Source organism: Typopeltis vanoorti, chromosome 1 (assembly GCF_054136105.1).
Source record: "Typopeltis vanoorti isolate ZY-2024b chromosome 1, IOZ_Tvanoo_1.0, whole genome shotgun sequence".
Lineage (NCBI taxonomy): Eukaryota > Metazoa > Arthropoda > Arachnida > Uropygi > Thelyphonidae > Typopeltis > Typopeltis vanoorti.
In genome coordinates, this window is record NC_143549.1 from 122873961 (window position 1) to 122895733 (window position 21773).

General features: G+C 37.0%; 1 protein-coding gene across 2 annotated transcripts in view; it reads right to left on the reverse strand.

The window, feature by feature from the left end:
* The window catches only part of LOC150110374 (UBX domain-containing protein 4), a 202467-nt gene that overhangs the window by 104730 nt on the left and 75964 nt on the right, over window positions 1–21773 (reverse strand). For both annotated transcript variants that reach the window (XM_090399088.1, XM_090399098.1), the window contains exon 7: window positions 1198–1268. In XM_090399088.1, coding sequence (XP_090255214.1) covers window positions 1198–1268 — 71 coding nt within the window. The remainder of the gene's footprint in view (window positions 1–1197; window positions 1269–21773) is intronic.

The window sequence follows — 21773 nt, forward strand, 5'->3', positions numbered from 1 at the left end:
TTGTGTAAATAGGACATTGAATAATACACAGTTTGATGTAAATTCAGGGGTGAGACCAGGTTGCATATTATCTCCACTGTTATTCGTTATCCATATGGATAATGAATAACAGTTCATTTTGTACTTAATTTGCTTGGTAACTACATGAAATTCCCATCCTTATCTCCCAATTCTCAAACTGAATGAAATTCTCATCCTTTTCTTTTGTTTTTTTTTAAGATTAACTTTTTTTTTAAAATCTTTTTTGAATGAGAAGCTGTAAGTTTATCACACATTTTAATACTGTAGGTGGGTTAATGATTAGATATGATATTCTTTCAATCCCTCCGGTCTCAAATAAATAGAGTGATCTTACAGTGGATGACAAAAAACATCTACCACTTAGATTTTACAAACATCCAATACCATAGTAGGATCTGAGCCCACAGCTTGTTTGAAAACCAGATATTATCTATTCAGCCAAACATCTGGTTGGCTAAGAAGAGAAATGGAGAAGAGATGAATCAGATATTACTTTCAGATTAATGTACTTCTTACTTAAAGGAAGACGGTATCCACTGATACTGTCTTCCTTTAAGTAAGAGGTACGTAATCTGAAGTAAAGAAGAACATATTTACATGTAACATTATTATGATCTGAGACCTCCAGGGAGTCAAGGACTCATCAAAGAAGACTATAATCACCTAAACCAGCTGTCATACTCTCCCTTAAATTCATTCACACTAGATGCACTCACCACCCCTGAAGGCAAACTACTCCACTCACTCAACTGTTCTGTGAGAGAAAAATCTACCTCTTACCCCTTTCCTGAGTGTGAACAAATTTAACTTCCATGGATGCCTCCGTGTTCTCTCCCTACCCTCCATTATATGGAGGGTAGGGAGAGAACACGGAGTCATCCATCAGATTTCATCAGATGCTATACCTATTCAAAAGTTTATAGACCTCTATCATATCACCCCTCTTTCGCCTGTTAACCAGCATCAGTAATCCACATACTCGCAATCTCTCCTCATAATCTATATCCCATAATCTGGATTTAATCTTTGTAACTCTTCTTTTAACATTATAACAATTATATATTAGCAACAGAAATGTAAGTGAATTCTTCACAATCTCTGAATGCTCTAGTAAATAAGCATCTTGAAAAATCTGAAATCAATTCTACAATCAGCAAATTAAGTCAAAGTCTTTACCTGTCAACCCGTTCTTCAAATGATATAGGAGCAGGTGAGGAAGCTGCATCAGATGTATTTGTTGTTGAAGCCTAAAAACAATAAAATTAAGAAAATAAGTGTGTTAATAAAAATATAATTCAAAATCATAATATTTACTTAGGCATACTATACAGTAATTTTAATATATTTGTGTATGCCGTTTTGTTAGCTTCCACGTCGCTGATGTGGAGTGGAGGCTAACAAAATGAAATATATGGTGGGTGTTGCTGCAGACCTGGCAGTTCAGTTGCAGGAGATGAAGAAATACATTGCCAATTTAGCCTTATAGGTACCAAGCGAGTGATCATTATGGATGACTAACTTTCCAAACAACAATTGGATAGATACAAAATCTCACGATAAAAAAGAAGAGGAATTTATTGAATTGTTGCAAGATAACGTTCTCAAGCAGCATGTGAAAGAAGGAACTCGAGGTCAAAGAGTGTTAGATTTGTCATAGAGTCAGAAGGGGTCTCTGTGAAGAATATGGCTATTTTATCATCAGTAGGGGACAGTGATCATGCTGTGCTTTCTTGGGAAGTATTTAATTGTATTGATGCTCCAATTAGAACAGGTTACATGTTGAACTACAAAGCTGGAAATTATGACAAATGTGCTATCTTTGGTCCCATGGTATCAGTTACTGAATGGAAAAAAATTTAAGCAATGCATGGGAATATTTGAAAAAGCACTTAAATGAGACGGTATCTAAATGTATTCCTAGTGTTTAAAGAATAAATAGGTTGGGAGTGAAATGGATATGCAACCTCATTAAGCAAGAGATCCATAAGAAGAAGAAGATGATGTGGAAAGAATATTGTAAGAATAAGAACGAGAAAGTTATGAAATATATAAAGCTCAGGCCAGAAAAGTAACGACTATTGTGCGGAAAGCTAAATTGAAGTATGAAAAGAAATTGGCCATGCAAGCTAAAGGCAATCCAAAAGTGGTAGTTATGCCAAAAGCAAAGGAATGAATGTGAAAGAATAACTTTATTGAATGCAGATGGTACTAAAGTGTCAGAAGCTAATGAAATTGTTCAATTAATGAGTGCTCACTTTGCTAAAATATATCAACTAGGTGTATGTAACATGGTGCTCGGTGCTACTGCTACATTGGACGAACAGTTAGAGGTTCACAAAAATGAGGTTGAAGAGCTGTTGCATAATCTGGATAAGAATTTGTCAACAGGGACAGATGAAATAAAAGCCCATTTGCTAAAGGAATATTCAGCTGAATTGGCTAGGTCTGTAAAATCCGATGCGGTGAAATTTTATATAACGATTTTTCGGCATCGATTTTACTGAGGTCACAAACCAGGAGGAAAGAGAAAACTTGTAAATTACTATATTTTAAAGAAGTGCTGATTGTAAACTTGTAAAGCTAACTATCAAAAGAATGATATGGAAATTGTTCACAAATTATAAAAAAAAATTGTAAAGGTTAAAATTGGCATAATGTTGGTTTGGTGAAACAGAATGTTAGAAGTAATTCTTTAAGTTAAGGGGATTAGACCGGATTATGTTGGCGACTTAAAAGGATGGAATTAAAGTAGGTTCTGTGTGTTTGTAGTTGCACAGCAAAGTGTTGCTTGGCAGCTGCTACTCATCTGTATTAACAGATGCAACAGAAAGTGAAGGAATGATGGTTGCCAATTCACTGGAGCAATGACCATAGAAGTACCTGTAAAAGAGAGACAGTGCTGAGACACTGTGCCTGTGAGATAGAGGTCGAAATGAATCTGTAAGTGAGGGATTATCTACGAGCCTAATTGCTCATCTCTGGATGACATGAAAGATTTTAAGAGAAGTTTTTAGTAGACCACCCCAAACATGTGAGCAGTATTCTAAACTTGGGAAGACTTTGGATTTATGTATAGTTAAGTGTTGATTGGTTGTAAAATAGGCTCTTGAACAAAAGAGAATGCATAGTTTCTTGGATGTTGAAGAGGCTATTGATGTGATGTGATGTGTTTATGACAGTAAAGACAGGAGGTAAACATAAGTCCAGGGTAGAAGATCTGATCTTGTCTAATTATTTGTATATAGATAAGAAAAGGATAGGTGAACTGGGATCTCCTTTGCATGAGAAAAGGCAACTATGTTCTGGTGGCACTGACCATGACAAGGTAGTCATGGTCAGTGCCACCCCCATTGAAGGATATTATGTAAATCAATGTTTAAGATACTAGTTGTAGATCACTAGTTCCCAACCTTATTTGGATCATGCCCCACTTCAATGCCTCAAAGATTTTGATGCCCCATTTAGCATAATACTTGACCAAATTCTGAAAAAGTATAATATTAATAGGTACTTCAAATAAAAAAGGAACACAGATAAGCTTTTTAATTTGACTTTCTTCAATGAATATAAATTTTATATTACACTTTGTATATTATAAAACATAAATCGAACTCAACTTGGGAAAATAAAGATATGATCCTTGAGCCTGATGTCTGCTACAAAGAGTGTATTTCAGGTACTAATTTAATCAGTTTCAATCTCAAATCCCCATGGTTTGTGATATCCAGACAATTTCTTTTTTCAGTAACAAGTCATTTACAGCATTAAAGCCACATTCAACTAAATATGACAACAGGAAGGGAAATAGTAATTTTCTTGCAAAAATAGTTGAATTTGGGTATTTCATTTCTGTCCTCATCACAAAGCCATGTCATTATTCCTTTTATGTTGAGTAAAGTAGTTCTAATAGACTCATCATTTTGCATTTCTGAGAGTTCTTCTTGATACTGCATGACCACAACAGTTAAGTCCATTAGCATTGGCTGAGTTATCCAAAATGGAAAATCAATTTCTTTTAAATCAGAAAGCATATCATTTAAATCACAGGCCATTTTGCTCGAGTGATCCACAATAACAAGTACAGCAGTATCAGTTACCTCGCTTATTTAGCCAATAAAATTAATCAAATTTTTTGGGTGAAACATTCTTTTGACATAATTGCAGAAATGCAATGAAGCAAAATCTCTTAGTCTTTGCATCAATGAGGATCTTATTTGCTCCTTGTAGTTGCTTATTTAACATATTTAGTTTTTCAAAGATATCTGTCAAATAACTCAAATGCTTGACTATCAACTGTTTGTAGGAGTTTCATTTCAAGTTTGTCATTCAAAAACTCACTAAGAATATCAAATAGTTCCATGAATTTTCTCAGGCAATTCCTGTGATTGCCATCACACCTCGGTGTGAATCAACAGTCTTACATGGTCAGCAGTTTTATCCTCACAAAATTGTTTGAAGAGAAGCTCACATTTGGCATTAGTTTTAATAGTGTTGATACCTGAATTCAATATCTCATTTAGAACAGGTGAAAGTTTTTTGGAAACTAAAATTTCTCTATGAATAATACAATGCACAAAAAACATTTCAGGATTGTCATCCTTCATTAATTTTAAACAGCCAAGTTTCTTGACCATCATAACAGGAGCACCATCAGTAGCACAAGATGTAATATTTTTCATTGATATTTGAGCTTAATCTAAATAATTTTTGAGTTTATTGTATATATCAGGGGTGGCCACAACATGTCTCTCGAGCCGCATGCGGCTCGTGTCCACACGTCACGCGGCTCTTCACGCTCTACCAGAAAAAAAATAAACAAAAAAGAGAAGAACAAACAAAAAAGAGAAAAGAAAGAAGAGGGAGAGAAAAACAGGGTTAATAAAAATTACTGCAATAAAAAAGTTTAATTCGAAACACATTCGATGAAGCTTATTTTGAACGATCAGAATAATTTTAAAGTCAAAACACAATAATTTTAGTTACTTATTTACTAGTAGAGTCCTTCCTTGTATTCATTTTCGTGATCAATGTAAGCTTCTTAAAATTAGGTGTGTAATTAGTCAAAGCACTTCATACAAGCTAGTTCAGATATTCATAATTTAAAACAGATCTATATTTAGATTTAATAAATTGTAACTATTGTTGTGGCAGGCAGGCATAGCTTCTGCATCCCCACCTCCCATCTCGCCATGTGCACCCTTTAAAAAAAAAAAAAAACTTCTAAGTCTTACTGGAATTATTTTGGCTCTAAGAGGATGCGTAGTTGGCCATCCCTGGTGTGTGTGTGTGTGTGTGTATCAATGGCAGTAGTGGTAGTTTTCAATGCTTCACAGAACAACATCTCTTCAGCAAATTCAACATTGTCAATATATCTTACATAAGTCATCATCAATACAGCCTCACTGTCTCTTGCAGTTGATTCATCCATCTGTATTGAGAATTTCCTTGTTCTCAACTTTTCAACAAGTTGTGTTTCCACATCTTTAGCATTTCATTTATTCTTTTGCTAACAGTGTTATTGTTCAGTGGCATTCCTTTGACATCTTTCTCCAGAACTGTTTTGAAAAAATGTGATACTGCTGGCTTAATTAAATCCTTCCCTATAGTATGATTCTTTCCTGATTTAGCTATAAGCACAGAATCGTACTCTTGAATCTACTAGATTCAAGTGTACGATTTTGGGTAGCAGTTCATACAGAGAACAATGCATCTATTGTTGATCTTTTCTTAAACTTCTCCTGTAGAGACTTAAATTGGTTCAAATCGTAGTTCACATAAGCTCTATGTTTCGCCTTCAAATGTGCTTCAAGATGACTTTTTTTTTTTCATTGATTCATTGGTCAAACAGTGTTCAAACAACAGACAGAATGGTGACCATTCATCCTGAGCAGCAAGTATGAAACCAAACTTCAAATACTCATCTGAAAACTGAAGAACTTTTTTCTTGCTTGCAGTACTTATTTTAACTCCACCATGGGATCCTTGGGGGGGGGGGGGGGGGTCTCATGCCAGTCCCAAGCCTGGATAAAGGAAGAGGGTCAGTCAGATGAATGTCGATGCTCTTACCATCAAGAAAAAACACAATTGTTATCTGATGCCTATATGATCAACAGTTAACACATGCCAGCTCAGACAATGCTTGGATGAACAAGGTCTGTGACACGAAGAGATACAGCAAGAATAAGTGAGGAAGAAGGTTACAGAACACTGTTAGAAGAGAAACCAAAAAGTGTGGACATAGAAAAAAAAAAATTCAAGTCTAAGAGTGAAAGGAGTAATGAAGGAGATAGAAGATACAGTTGAAGAAACAGTAGCAGAAGACGAGAAGATCAAGAAGAAGTGGATTAGGCAAGAAACACTGAAGTTAGTACAGGAGAAGAGAATGTTGAAGATAAGAAGAGATAAATCAGAACAAACAGAGGAGCAATATAGAAGAAAGTGTAATGAGGTGAAGAAAATAGTCAGAATGGATAAAATGAAATGGTTAGAAGCCAAAACAGATCACTATTACAGATGAAAAAGGCACAGTGGTAATGACTAAAGATAAAAATTGTACAGCAGTGGGCAAGATACTGTAGTGAATTATATGAAGAAAAACTAGATTTAGATGGAGTTGGGAAACTGACTGAAGAATTGAAGCAGATATCACCACCAGGCAATAAGTTTGACATGGACATTTTAAGAGGAGAGGTAGAAAAAGCAATCGGATGGTTAAAACACAACAAGAGTCCTGGTAATGATAATATCACTGGAGAAATGATTAAATATGGTGGCAAAAGTATGATTATAGAAATGCACCAACTATGTAATATGGTATGGAAGGAAAGGAAAATGCCAGAGGAATGGGTGAAATCGATATTAGTGACAATATATAAGAAAGGAAATAAGATAGAATGTAAAAATTATAGAATTGCTTTGAATCTGTTGAATCACCATACCAAGGAGGTGACTTGGTAAGGTGGTGATGATGATGATAGTGACAAAGAGTGAGAACACAATTGGAAGCATATCTTGCAGATAAGCAAGCAGGATTTAGGGAAAATAGAACTACAATTGAACCAATTTTGACAATGCGGTTAATAGCAGAGAAAACTAGAAAAAGAAAACAAAAACATATATACTTGCTTTGTTGATTTTCAGAAGGCAATTGACAGTATCGACCAGAAAATGACATTAACAGTGCTAGAATCCTATGGAATTGACAGAAAACTAATAGCTATATTAAAAGATGTTCATAAGAATGCAAATACAGCAGTAGAATAGGTAATGATTTGGGAAAATGGTTTAGAACAAGCAGAGGTACTTAACAGGGGATCCAATATCACCATTTTCATCACACATTTAGAAAGAGAATTGGATAAAATGAAGGAAGATGCAAAAGGAATATCAGTACATGGGATGCAAATCAACAATCTGAGATTTGCAGATTGTTATGACATTGTTATTATTGAAGAAGACAAAAGAGAACTACAAAAAACATTGAAACTGTTAAATGAGAAAGGGAAGAGATCTGAACTTGTTATGAACTTGGAAAAAACAAAGACAATGGTATTTGGTGAGAAGAACACGAAACAAAAGATACAAGTGGATGGAATTGATATAGAAAATGCAGAAGAATTCACATATTTGGGAAGTAAAATGACATATGATTTGGACTGTAAAAAAAGAAACAAAGATCAGAATTGTGAAGGGAAGAACAAATCTGAAGGCCATGGATAATATCTGTTAAAGTAAAGTGATCAGCCTGCAAAAGAAAATAATAGTACTAGAAACATGCATCTTTAGTGGTATACCTTATGGATCTGAAACGTGGGTAATAAATAAGGAATCAAGAAAAAGAATTTTGGCATTTGAAAGAACTTGTTACAGGAAGATTCTAAGAATAGGATGGGTACAGAAAATCACAAATTAAGAGCTCTATTGGAAGATACGTGAATTTAACCCAGCCAAGGTGGAGTCAGGAAAGGACACCGTCGAAGCCTTGCCAGTCCCAAGCCCGGAGAAATGGGGAGGGTTAGCGAGGGGTTAACCACCCCCTCCTGTAAAAAGCCTCTGGTTATAAAACAACTACCACAGAAGTCTCGAATCTCGGATGCCTTTGCGACGAAAATTACTAATCGTTTTGGAACCTGGATTATACGTAGTTTGATTAAAGAAGGTGCTCTTTTTAATGTGACTGTGCAAGAGGTGCATTAACTGGGCCATGGCTCGACCCGTAATCAGGGATACACGCTATTCTACAGTGGTGACAACAGAGGACAAAGAGTCCTCGGAACTGCGTTTTTAGTTAGTGATACATTTTGTGTAATAATTTAGATTTTAAACCTATGAACAATCAGCTGTGCACTATTAGAGTTAAGGGACTTTTCAAAATGTGTCTATTGTGAACTGTTATGTGCCTACGGAAGAGAGCTCAGAGGAAGCCAAAGATTGTTTCTACGAAGTGCTTGAGCGCACTTGTGTTAATCTACTGTCTTATGACGTGAAGCTAGTAGTGGGAGATTTCAATGCCGAGCTGGGGAGAGAGCGTGCGTGGAGCCCTTTTGTGGGAAGTGAGAGTCTACACGAGGAGTGTAATGATAATGGGACATGACTTGTGAGTTTCACCTCAGCCATGGGATGCTTTGTAAAGTGTACTATGTTCGCACACAAAGACATCCACAAGCAGACCTGGAGATCACCAGATGGTAGAACAGCTAACCAAATAGACCATGTACTAGTGTATTGGCATCACCACAGCTCCATTTTGGATGTGAGGAGTTTTAGAGGAACAGATGGAGATAGCGACCACTACCTGGTAGCCTACGATTTCAGGCATAGAATTGCGGTCCAGAAGCCTTTGCATCCTACTACACGACCTGTATGGGACCTGGACAAGTTGAAAACAGTGGAAGACAGGAGGGTTTTCCAGTTAGAGCTGCAGGAGGAGAAGGGTGATCCGGATAGGATGTGGGACACCATCAAAAATACGGTCGCGTCTGCTGTCTCGAGGACTGTGGGAAAGAGAAAGAGAAGAAGAAAGGAATGGTTTAACAGAGAGTGTGAAGAAGCTGTAGAGAAATGAAGGGAAGCACTATTGAACTATTTAGCGGACAGCAGGAAGAAGGCTGCATATGAGAGGGTGAGAAGAATGGCGAATATATGTCTACATAGGGAAAAGTGGAAATATCTTAATGAGAAGGTGGCCAGCATAGAAAGTAATAGGGTGGCGAATAATGGGCAGGAAATGTATTGGATGATTAAAGCCATGCGAGGTGCCCAGACACAAGTGGCAACCATAAGAGATGAGAGTGGAAATTTTCTAACAAACTCAAAAGACGCTCTCGGTCAGTGGCATAGATATTTTGAGAACTTGCTGAACGTCAATACTGGAGAACCATACGCCTAATCAAATTTCTGAACCATATATTGAAGAGCTGACGTTTAGTGAGATTACTTGTGCTGTCCACATGCCGAAAAATAATAAGGCTCCATGAGTGGACTGCATTCCAGCAGAGCTTATGAAGAATGGCAGGGATGTCCTGCTGGAACAGCTGCACTGGCTTATCTTGCTGCTATGGCAGGAAGAGCGTCTTCTGGATGAGGGGAAGGAGGTGCTGATCACCCCTGTATATAAGAAAGGAGAATATAAGAAAATGCAGTCCACTCATGGAGCTCCACTCCATGAGCGGACTGCATTCCAGCAGAGCTTATGAAGAATGGCAGGGATGTCCTGCTGGAACAGCTGCACTAGCTCATCTTGCTGCTATGGCAGGAAGAGCGTCTTCTGGACGAGGGGAAGGAGGTGCTGATCACCCCTGTATATAAGAAAGGAGATAAGTCTCAATGCAGCAACTGCAGGGGCATCTCACTGCTGACAACTGGCTACAAGATGCTGTCTAACATCATGCTAATGCGCCTCACACCATATGCAAAAGAGTGCCTTGGTGATTACCAGACAGGTTTTAGGAGGAACTATTCTACAACAGACCAACTCTTCACGCTGCACCAAGTTTTTGAAAAGTACTGGGAATATAACCAGGAAGTCCATAATATTTTCAGACTTTTCTAAAGCCTATGATACAATTATAGGCCCAAAAATGTGGCAGGTGTTAGAAGAGCTGGGAATTCCCCAAAAACTCCAAAAAATGGTGCAGGTGTGTGTAGCTGGTTCGAGAGCAAGAGTGAAAGCAGGTGACTTGTCGGACCCATTTCAAGTACAGACCAGTGTGTGAAGCAAGGTGATGGGCTTTCTCTGATTCTCTTCAATCTAGTGCTGGGAAAAGTAATTAGAAACATACAGCAAGTGGCGGGTGGAGTCGATATGGGGTGCAGGTTAGGATTCTAGGCTACGCAGACGACCTCAATGTCATGGTGCACCAACAAGGCGATGCAGTGGCACTGGTTACTGCTATTGAGGAAGCTGCAGGAGACGTTGTCCTGAAGATAAACACCGAGAAGACGAAGTACCTTTTCATGTGTCGCCATGCTGCTCAAGATCTAGAGGGAGTTGTTCAGTTTGAGAGGATGACGGAATTCAGGTACCTGGGATCTATTGTGACTGAAGACAACAAAGTCGAAGTTGATGTCCAGAGTCAGATGAATGCCGCAAATGTGGCCTACTACCAAGTGCATCCCCTTTTCACCTCGCGTTTACTGTTTTGGACTACAAGGGTGGGACTATACAAGACTTTGATCAGACCTGTTCTCCTCTATGGTGTCGAAGAGTGGACTCTCACGGTGAAGCAAGCCAACCACCTGAGAATATTTGAGAATAAGATGCTATGACGTATCTATGGAGGAGTCATGGCACAGGGAGTTTGGAGGAGGCGGTCTAACGCTGCCATACATGCTTTGTATAACTCAGCAGAAGTCTTGATGGAACTCCGACCCCGGTGTCTCCAGTGGCTGGGGTACCTGCACCATATGGGCCCCGAAAGGACTGCGAGACAAGTGTGGGAGGCCCGACCACGATCAGGGAGGCCACCAGGGAGACTGAGAAGGAGATAGGCAGATCAGGAGGATCTGCAGGCTGTCAGGCCAGAGACTGGAACGTGGCGGATAGTCGCAGAGGACCGTATCCAGTGGCGTTACGTGGTGCTTGAGGCCAAAAGTTCCCCAGTGCTGACAGCACCTAGATAAGTCAAGTAAGTCATTGGAAGATACAACCAAAGGAGAATCTAATGCAGATTATACATTGGAAGCTGCAATTATTTGGACACATCTGCAGAATGAGTGAGGAGGGGAAAATAAAGACATTCATGTTTGTTATTATGGATAGTGTAAACAGAAGAAGTAGATCATACAGAGAATGGATAGACAAAATAAAGGACTGGTTTTGGAATTATTGGAATGGGTTTACAGAAACTGCGACATTGTGTGCTGGACAAAGAATAGTGGAAGAAGATAGTGAAGGAAGCATTGGACACCAATGGGCAGTGAGCCCATGGTTTATGATGATTACTAATTTTATGCATGGAGTAGTAACTGAAAGAAAAAAAATAGGTTTAGAAAGAATACTGTGTGCATGTGTGGATTATACAAGGAAATTAATGGAATATAACGTATGTGTTTATACTACTACTATGGCGCCCAACCCCCCCCCCCATGTTTCAGAGTGGTAGGTTGGTTCTCTGATGACTCGACACTCAGGATACCCCCTGAGTGTCTTCAAAAGTCCCCCCCCCCAGCGTCTACACTGCCCAACTCCCCGAGTTCCAGACTAGTAGGCCAGTTCTACTTTAATTCTGATGATTTGAATTTTGAAGACCCTCTGGCACCCCCACCCCCGAGTTCCGGACTGATAGGCCAGTTCTCCTTGAATTCTGATGACTTGAAAAGGGGGGGGGGGTCCACCCCCACTGGAGGCTATGGCGCCCAACCCCACGAGTTCTGGACTGGTAGGCTGGTTCTCCTTGAATTCTGATGACTCGACACTCAGGGTAGGCCCCCTGAGTTTCAAAACATTTCAAAAAACGTGACATAAAAATGCTTATCATTTTATATATATAGGGAAGATAAACACATATAATAACACATACAATAAATAAAAAGTAAAAATAATAAAAATGTAAAATTTGAAAAGTCTACCATCACAAGCAGAGACAAAGAAATATGAGAGATTATATTTTCAACTGTCAAACAAACCTAATACAATTATGGCAAAGTCTTCATTTTATTTACATTGATAGTATGCAACTTTTGGGCAATCAAAAAACCAACAACACACGTAAAAATGCTACATAAAAAAAAATGCCTGCTAGTATAAAAATCATTGATAATACATAAAAAAATTAAACAAACTTGCCTCGTTGTTTCTAAACAAAAACTGCACAAAGTTAAATTGGCACTTCCTTTTCAGAATTCACAGATGCTATGATCTAACCTTAACACGCTTATGCTGCCAAGTATTTATGTTGACTGTTGTATTAATGTTGCCAGCTTTTTTTCTTGGAAAGTCAGGGTTGCAAAATCGATAATTTATCACCGACAATGGTGATTTTTTTTATTATATATGTGATGAGGTGACAAATGCAACATCATTTTCTAATTGTCCCCAAAATATTCAAATTTCCCCCGTGTGGGGTATATGCCCCACATTAGGAAACACTGTTGTAGATGATTGTTTAGCCTGAGATATCAAGAGTACTGCATGGTTTGTCAAATGAGTAGGATGAGTGGAGAGTACTATCATCAGCAAAGCTGTGGATAGGATTAGTGGTTATTGTGAATAGGTCATTTATGTACAGGAGAAAGAGAGAAGTTGATAGAACACAGCCATGAGGCACTCCAACATTCGTGAAGCTCAAAGAGACAGAGCCATCTACCATGACTTGCAGTCAGGTGGAGTGAGAAAAGGATGGCTACTCAATTACAGAGGATGGCAATTTGCTTAGTAGGTCTCACATGGTTGAAAGCTTTGAGAATGTCAAGGGCCAGCACAAGTTTCTCCAAACCTTTCCATGGTATATGTTCAGTGGTGTCGTAAGCTTACATCACAAGCCAGGTGATGTAAGCTACAAGGTTAGCTATGGATCTTCAATAGCAGAATCTGTACGAGTGGAATTAATTGGTCAGCTTCTAAGTAGCGGAGGAGTTTGCTATTGATGACTTTCTTCATTATTTTGGAGAGGACAGAGGTGATGGCAATTGGTCAGTAGTTTGACAATAGATTTCATCGCCCTTTTTAGAATAGGATGGATGTGAAATTGCTTCCATGCATTGGGATAAGTATCAGATAAGTATAATAAATCATAGAGATGACACAGGATGAATGGGAGCTCCAGAGTCCAATGTTCCAGAACAATTGGAGAGATGTTGTCAGGACCAGAAGACTTTAGTATCCAAGTTATTTAACAGTTTTCTAATGATGTTTTTTTTTTTTTTTGTCAAAAAACTATAGGAGGCATACAATGCTCAAATTCTGGTATGGTAGGTGGTGAATTTCCCTTGGTCATCTATTTATGAGCTTGAGGAAAAGAGTGATGCCAGGAGCACAGCTTTATTTTTCGGTGAAGTAACAGTGGCACAATCAGGATGGGACAGAGGTAGAAGTGCAGGAGAGCAGAAGTTGCTTCCAATTGGACAGGAGACAAGTTTTCTGCTTGGCCTTTATGAAATCCGATTTAGATCAACTGATGACTGATTTGCATATGCTGCATGCTTTGGTATAGGCAGAGCATGAAGCTGGAGTTCTTGATGCAAGCCAATGTAGTAAGCTAAATTTTTTTCTTCAACTGCTTTGATACATTTTCAGTTGAACCAGAGCTTGGAAAGCAGACATAGATTATGGGTTGAATGGGGGGGGGGGGGGGGGATGACCTTTATATCAGTGAGAATAATTTCTGTGACCTGAACGCATGGCGTTAATGTCTGGAAGCAACAGTCGGACCAAGGAAAGGAATAGGAATTCCAGAGGTCAACCCAATTGGCTTGTCTCTATCCCATGCTGAGCCAATCCAGACTTATCGGATTTGTTGTGAAGAATGTATTCTTGATGTTCTTTTTTCTAAAGAGCGTCCGATTTGTCCAAAGTACGACAGATTACAAGGAACTTGATATACACCAGGCAGAAACATAGCTGAGCGTTTATCTTTAGAAGAGGGGAAATAGATGGATATCTTGTTAATATGGATAAAAATGGTTGTTAAATCATATATCTTCAGCATTCTTGAAATTGGTTCTGAAATCCTGAAAATATATGGAATTGGAACTCGACGTATTGATTCTTTGTTGTTCTGGATTGGATTATAGGAATTGAACAGATGTGTAATTTTTTCAGAGAAGCTATTTAATTTCATGTGATGTTTGTTAGTTGAAAGCTTTTTAAAAAAAGAATTGTTTTTTTTAATTGAGACCTTTAATTTCCTTAATTTACTGATTTATCTTGTTCTGTATAATACAGAACTCCCTTGATAAACAGCTCTCGGGTTTCATTCAATTAGTGATTGCAAACATACTGACTTTTTCAAATACTACTAATTCAGTAAAACTTTTCATAAATACCAGTAATTTCTTACACTTTGAAAAAAAAAAAAGTTATATGGAAAAGCAATCAATAAATATTAATAAACCAAAATTTTATTGAAATGTAAAACAAAAAAAACATTATAAACAAAAAATATATATTATTAATATATATTACATGTAAACTTTAAAGCAAACTTTTTTTTTATTTGCTGTACTTTTTATTAAAATGTGTACACTGAAAACTCATCAAGGATGTGGTCCACTAAATTGACCCAATTTTTGTACAAATTAATTTAACAGTGGAAAAAACTCTCTCACATTCAACACTTGTTGGTCATCTAGTCATTAGGCAGTCAAATGTCATTTTTAAATACTTATCTCTTATTTTTATCATTTTGAAAACATGTCAGTTCCTTCATAATGATGTGTTAGATCAATAAAACACAGACTGAATGAAATAGAAGGAAAAACTGAAGTTAGTGCTTGGGTCTGAGTTATGGAGAGAATTGTGATTAAGAAAAAGGAAGAAATCCAAAGACAAAATATATTTGTTAAAAGAAGTTATGAAAGTTTGTTGATGACAGAAGCATCCTAAGAGATAGCTTTGTGTTGGCCAAAAAACAGAAGTCTTTCTCTGATGGAGAAGAAATTGTCTGAAAGACCTTGTCGGTGCTTATACTTTCTTTTCTTTAGTTTTAGATGCATCTGCTGAGATATGTAATGTAGCCCAGTTAAGCATTTTTATAAGAGGAATTGATGAAAATTTTAATATTTTTGAAGAATGAATTGCTTCATGGAAAAACGAGAGGATCAGACATGTTTGAAAAAGTGAAATCATCCTAGAAAATCTACAAATAGATTCTAGTAAACTCATTAGTGTTTGTACTGAAGGAGTGCTATCCGTGATAGGTAAAGCCACTGGGACTACTATTTTGCTTGAAAACTTTTTCTGTCATCTTTGACTAAAATATCACTGCATTATACACCAAGAGTCACTGTGTGGAAAAATGTTATGCAGAATGTTGTTATCAGTTGTGAAATATGTGAATAAAATTAGAGCAAGAAAAAAAAACAGAAAAGAACTGAGAGCATATTGTGAAATGCTAGATTTGGAATATGGCGATCTCATTCTTCATTGTGAGGTGCACTGGTTTTCTAGAGGACAGGTTCTGAGTAGATTTTGGATGATGAAAAAATAGTGTTCATAATTTTCTGGACAAGAAAAATGAGCTGCCTGAGGAAATAGCCCTTTTATGTGATAACAATCGGCTGTTTGACATCAACTAAAATCAACTGGTAACATCAACTAAAAATTAGCATTTTTAGTTGAATGTACCAGCCATCTCAATGATGTAAATTTGAAACTACAGGGCAAGAACAAATTATTTCCTAGCTTAGTAAATGATATCAATGTGTTCAAGATGAAGTTAAAACTGTTTACCTCTCAGTTAGAAAACAAGGATTTGAGCCATTTTCCATACTTAAAAGAGCAGAGTGAATGTGCTGAAGATAATGGCAATTTTACAAAATATATAAAAAAAAATCAAGTTATTGCAAGAGTCAGTTGAAAGTTATTTTCATGATTTTGCTAAAGAGGACTGCAAACTTGCATTTATAAACCCATTTTCACTTAGTGAACAAAAAATTATGAAGATGTCTAGTAACATACAAATGGAAATTATTGACTTGAAAAACGAATCAACTACTAAAGATGAAATTTGATGAGCTTCCCTTGGTCCAAAATCAATATTCAGCATTTTCCAGAATTAAGAAAATTTGCCCAGAGTTAAATCTATCATTTAATAATTTTCACTGCTGAAAATGCTTGAACAAGCATTTTCAGCAATGGAATTGATCAAAAAACAAAATGTGGTTGCAATTGACTGATTCTAATTAGAAGAATTCTCGGCTGCTCTCAGTAACTAATTTAACTCCAAACATTAAAAGTTTGGCAAAATCAAAACAGACTCAAAAGTCTCCTTAAGGTAAGTAATTGGAAGTATATTTTGCACTTGGTTAGACTATAATAAATTTAGTTTAATCCTTTATGCAAGTGTAAGCAAACAAAGTTGGCGCCTGAAAATATCTTCAGGACTGAGGTAAGGTGGTTGTCCACCTTACCTCAGTAAGGTGGTACAACCAAGTGTAAGCAAACAAAGTTTGCTTACACTTGGATAAACGATTAAACTAACTTTATCAAGGTAAGTAATGTTTATCTTGTGCTTATATTAAATCAATATATAAAGGATTAAACTAAATTTATTAAGGTAAGTAATGTTTGTCTTGTTTTATATTAAATCAATATATCATGTCTATATTAACATTTTTACAGGAAGTTTTTAAGGAAACAAGAGTTGTATGGTGCATGGAATAAAAGGTTGGCCTCTCTGTGTCAGGTCTTCACAAACTAATTTCTTTTATTTATTTATTTTTACTTTTATTGCCAATTGAAGTTTTTCCTTCATTGATAACTCAGCTGATGTCGAAGGAAATGACTCTGAAGTTAGGCCATCCTCAGACAGGGAATCTCTAAATCAAGTTGAATTTCCTGTTTCTTTTTTTATTATAAAAATATTCCAATAAGTTCATGATTATCTTCATTATTATATGTTGTAATCGCATGCTTCTACAGCAGAGAAGTTATCAATTGTTTTGCAAAATATTATTTAATTTTTGATTGAGAATCCAAATCAGTCTTTACATCAGTCATTTCAGTTTGAAAGTGCTATATCAGTTTCTTTCTTACCCTCTTTTAATAAGTTCATTTTGTGCTGGCTTTTAAGATGGTTATGTAAGCCACTAGCACACCCTGATTTTATACATATATAAGTTTCTTGGGCTCTGTTTATACACACCTGCTTCACCCATTTCATATGTTAAAATAATACCATTGTGAATTTTTATCCATTTTTATTTTTAATTCAATGCCTCCTTTTATCAAATATCAAGTCACATGAAATATTCTCATTCTTCTTACCTTTGATTTTTCACTATTTGATACAGTTCGTAAACAGTTGACACTACTCATTCAATGATCGGTCAACACAGTCATGGGATATAATTTTGTTGTTAATACACAGTCAAGAAACCTGGATACTATAACACATTTGTGATGATTGTCAGGGATGAGTGCTTACACTGAAACCAAATATATGCTGTGTGGGAATATGTTTAGGATATATTATAATCCAATGTTCATGGGGAAATTCTATATTTAGTTGGTATTTTTGAACTAACCAATAATAAAAAGTGGTTGTATATATTTTGCTGGCTTAGTACTGGAATGAAAATGACTAGAAAAGGACATTATGCTGTTAGGAAGCCACACATGAGCAGAAAATTGAGTTTTCCTCTGTGTAGGTGACAAAAGAGTGCAGTATAGTAAGAATACATAGAGAGTTCTGATCTGTAGAATTATCCAGGTCAGAAAAATCATACTCCCCCAAAAAATGCTTCACGCATTCACTTTAATATTTGTAGCCTTGATAGCAACACATACAATGTGCATTACCACTTACAGGCATCTAAAACCTAATCTATTTCTAAGAAAACTGCAACTGACAACCTCATTAATTATACTATTGTAAACCTTAACCATTTAATCTACATTTTACATGACTTCCAAAAAACTTGGCACCCTTTTCTGCTCAAGACAGTATTTCTCTTTATAAATCTCAAAGCCAGCCAACTTTGGAATACTGCTTTCATGTTTGGGGTGGTTCATTTAAGATCTCCCTAAAAATTCTTGATGTTGTTTGTTCAGAAAAGGACAGTTCAGTTAATTAATGACACGTCTCTTACAGACTCTCTTCAGCCACTTTCTTATAGAAGATCAGTTTTTGCATTGTGTCTCTTCTAGAGAATAATTTCATGGCTACTGTTCAACAGGACTAGCATCCATTATGTTTCCCATTTCTGCCAGATATATATGAACTCAAACAACAACTGTTCACTTTCCCTTTGCATTCGAACTGCAAACTCATCAAACCTATTACTAAGTCATCTTTCATTCTAGCCAACTCAATTCTAGAACAGCCTCCCCCATGAAGCAATTCTACAAACTCCAGCAGTTTGAGAAGAATATCAGCAAATTACTCTGCTCATGACCACTGCATGCAGATGGCATTTATTTGCTATAGGCTCTTCTGCCTTTTGTGTGTGGAAGTGAAAAAAGATGACCCACATTTTAATTTATTTTAAAAATTTATTCACAGGTCAAGGTAGATAGGAAGAGATATTTAGTTACATATTGCTACAGGCTAGAGAATGTGAAGGGTGGTGATGAAAAACATATAAGCAACTTGAGCTTAGTGAACAAGGGAAGTTTGATATCAGTATATGGGCAATTTTAATTGCAATAATAAAGATGGAATGAAGAAATGAATTTCTGGAGTGTCAACTATTTTAGGATGTATGCAAAGGAAGGCACACAAGGATAAAGAGTCTTGGATTTGATTATTTCATCAGAGTATATCATCATGTGATTGTGAAAGAGTGATTTGCCTCCAGTTAGTGATAGTAATCAGGTGGTGGTCAGCCACCTGATTACTTCATGTGGATATATGTGGAACTACAAGGCCAGTGATCATAAAAAAACTTAGGAGACATCTTGGAATTATAACATGGAATAAGGATAATCATTTATCTCTTCTCAGCATAACTCAGCATTTATCTTCTTACTTAACAGCAGGAAGGAGATAAATGCTGCTTGGGGCACTGACCAAGAGATATTTAACAATATTAATGCATGAATGTATTAAAATTCCAAAAGACTGAATAAGGTACAGTGTCAAATGGATGCATAAAGAAATTAGCATGAAATCTGGAAGAAGGCACAAGATAAATGAGCAATATTCAGTTACACAAATAATATAAAGGACTAGATCAGGAAAGTGACTCCATTGGTCAAGATAGCAAAAATGAAGTTTAGACAGAAATTAGTAAATCAGGACAAGAAAAATCCTGGAGAGTGTTTTTCAAATCTGGCAAGTAGCAGGAAGAATGATTATGGCAAGATGATGTTAATGGATGAAAATAATAGAGCTAACTGCTACAGAGGACACAGTCAAGGTTTTCAGTGAGCAATTACTAATAAATAATAATAAACTAATATTGAAAAGGTTGAGTGTAAGAGAGAGAAACTTTAGCACTGATTGTGTATTTATTGATCCTTATAGGCTGAATAAAATGCAGAAGAGAGGGGATAAAAATCGGCATAGGACTACGGTAGTTAATGACTTATATATCAGTTCTAAAGCCGGTACAAGATCTAGAGGGAATCTGCAATTTTTGTATACCAATGCTAGAAGCATTCGAAATAAGAGAGAAGAATTTTTGGCATTAGTCAGTGAAATCTCACCAAAAGTTGTAGGCATTAGTGAAACTTGGCTGTCAGCAGAAGATGTGGTCACTGGAATTGAATGTGATGGGTACACTATTTTCAGGGAGGATAGAGCAGATAGAACAGGGGGAGGAGTACTGTTGATGATAGCTGATGTGTTGCAGCCAAAGAAAGTAGTATATCATGATGATAGACATGTGAATAAGAGTTCATTTGAGGCAGTCTGGTGCGAAATAGCGACCAACGCAACCAAATATACAGTTGGATGCTGCTATAGGCCAGGGAGTACGGGGGGAGATATTGAATTCATGCATCAGCAACTTAGTGCAATGAGTGAAGGCTTGGTGATTATTATGGGGGATTTTAATTACGGTGATATCAATTGGAAGGAGGAAATATCACGTAGCAAAAAGGAAATGGAATTCATACATCTTCTATGAGATAATTACTTGAAACAGCACGTAACTGAAGGGACACGTGGTGTGAGAGTGTTGGACCTGGTTATCGGTTCAGAGGTTATATGCATAAGTAAGGTGTCCTCGTTACCTCCAGTTGGTGAAAGCGATCATGTGGTATTGACTTGGGAGGTTGCAAAATCTGTGGATTTTTCTATTAAGAAGGGGTATGTACGGAACTACAGGTTAGGCAATTATAACAAGCTTCGGAGTGAGCTTGCAGCCATCCCATGGCAGAACATATTGCAAGGGAAAGATGTTAGCAGTGCTTGGGATAAAATCAGCAGGTATCTGAGGAAAGCAATATCAGATTGTGTCCCCATGGTTAGGAGGTCAAACAAGGCAGGCATTAGATGGATGAGCAGTAGTATCAAGCTTGAACTGCAAAAAAAGAAAATGTTATGGAGAATTTACAAGGAGAAAGGCGATCAGGACACCCATGAGCAGTACAAGGCTCAAGCTAGGAAAGTTACCAGCATAGTAAGAAAAGCTAAATCAGATTATGAGAAGACCTTAGCCAAAGAGATCAAGGGTAATCCCAAAGAGTTCTTCCGCTATGTGGCAAGTAAGAGGAAGAATGACTTCGGAAGGATAACCTTAGTGGGTGCTGATGGTATTGAGGTGACAAAATCAGATGTAATAGTCGAGTTACTGAGTGATCACTTTTCAAAAGTCTATCACCCAAGTGAGGATATCTCTATACCTACAGCAATACCTAATGTGAGAATTGAAGCTAAAGAATCAGAGGTATTAAATATATTGCAAAACTTAAATGCAAACACTGCGGTAGGCTTAGATGGAATATCAGCTCGGGTGTTGCGTGAATGTGCAAATGAATTGTCAACCCCTCTCACCTGGATATTTAACTTAAGTTTGAACTCTGGTATGGTCCCTAGGGAGTGGAAGTTAGGCAAAGTGGTTCCTTTGCATAAGGGTGGCTCTAAAACTGCGGTATTGAATTACAGACCAATCACCATCTCAGGAGTAGTGGTAAAAGTATTGGAAAAGTTGGTTAAAGACAAAATTCAAGAATGGGTGGATCAGGATATGATACTCTATAGAGGCCAACATGGTTTTGTTAAAGGTAGATCCTGCCTTAGCAATCTATTAACTATTCATAATAGAATAACATCTGAGTTGGACAAAGGAACTGGCTACACAGTGGTACTTCTGGATTTTGCTAAGGCTTTTGACAGGATACCCCATAGAACACTGTTACGCAAATTGGAGCAGATGGGAATGGATATTAAATTGGTGATATGGATAGGAGAATGGCTCAGGGAGAGATACCATAAGGTGGTGTATGGAGGAGCCGAGTCCAGAATGAGGCAGGTGACCAGTGGTGTGCCTCAGGGCTCTGTGCTTGGGCCAATGTTGTTTAATTTGTATATAAATGATATAGGAAACGGCTTAAAGGGAGATATTCAGTTGTTTGCTGATGATGCAAAGTTGTGTAGTGCAATAAAAAATCAAGCTGATGTTGAAAGTTTGCAGGAGGATTTAAATAA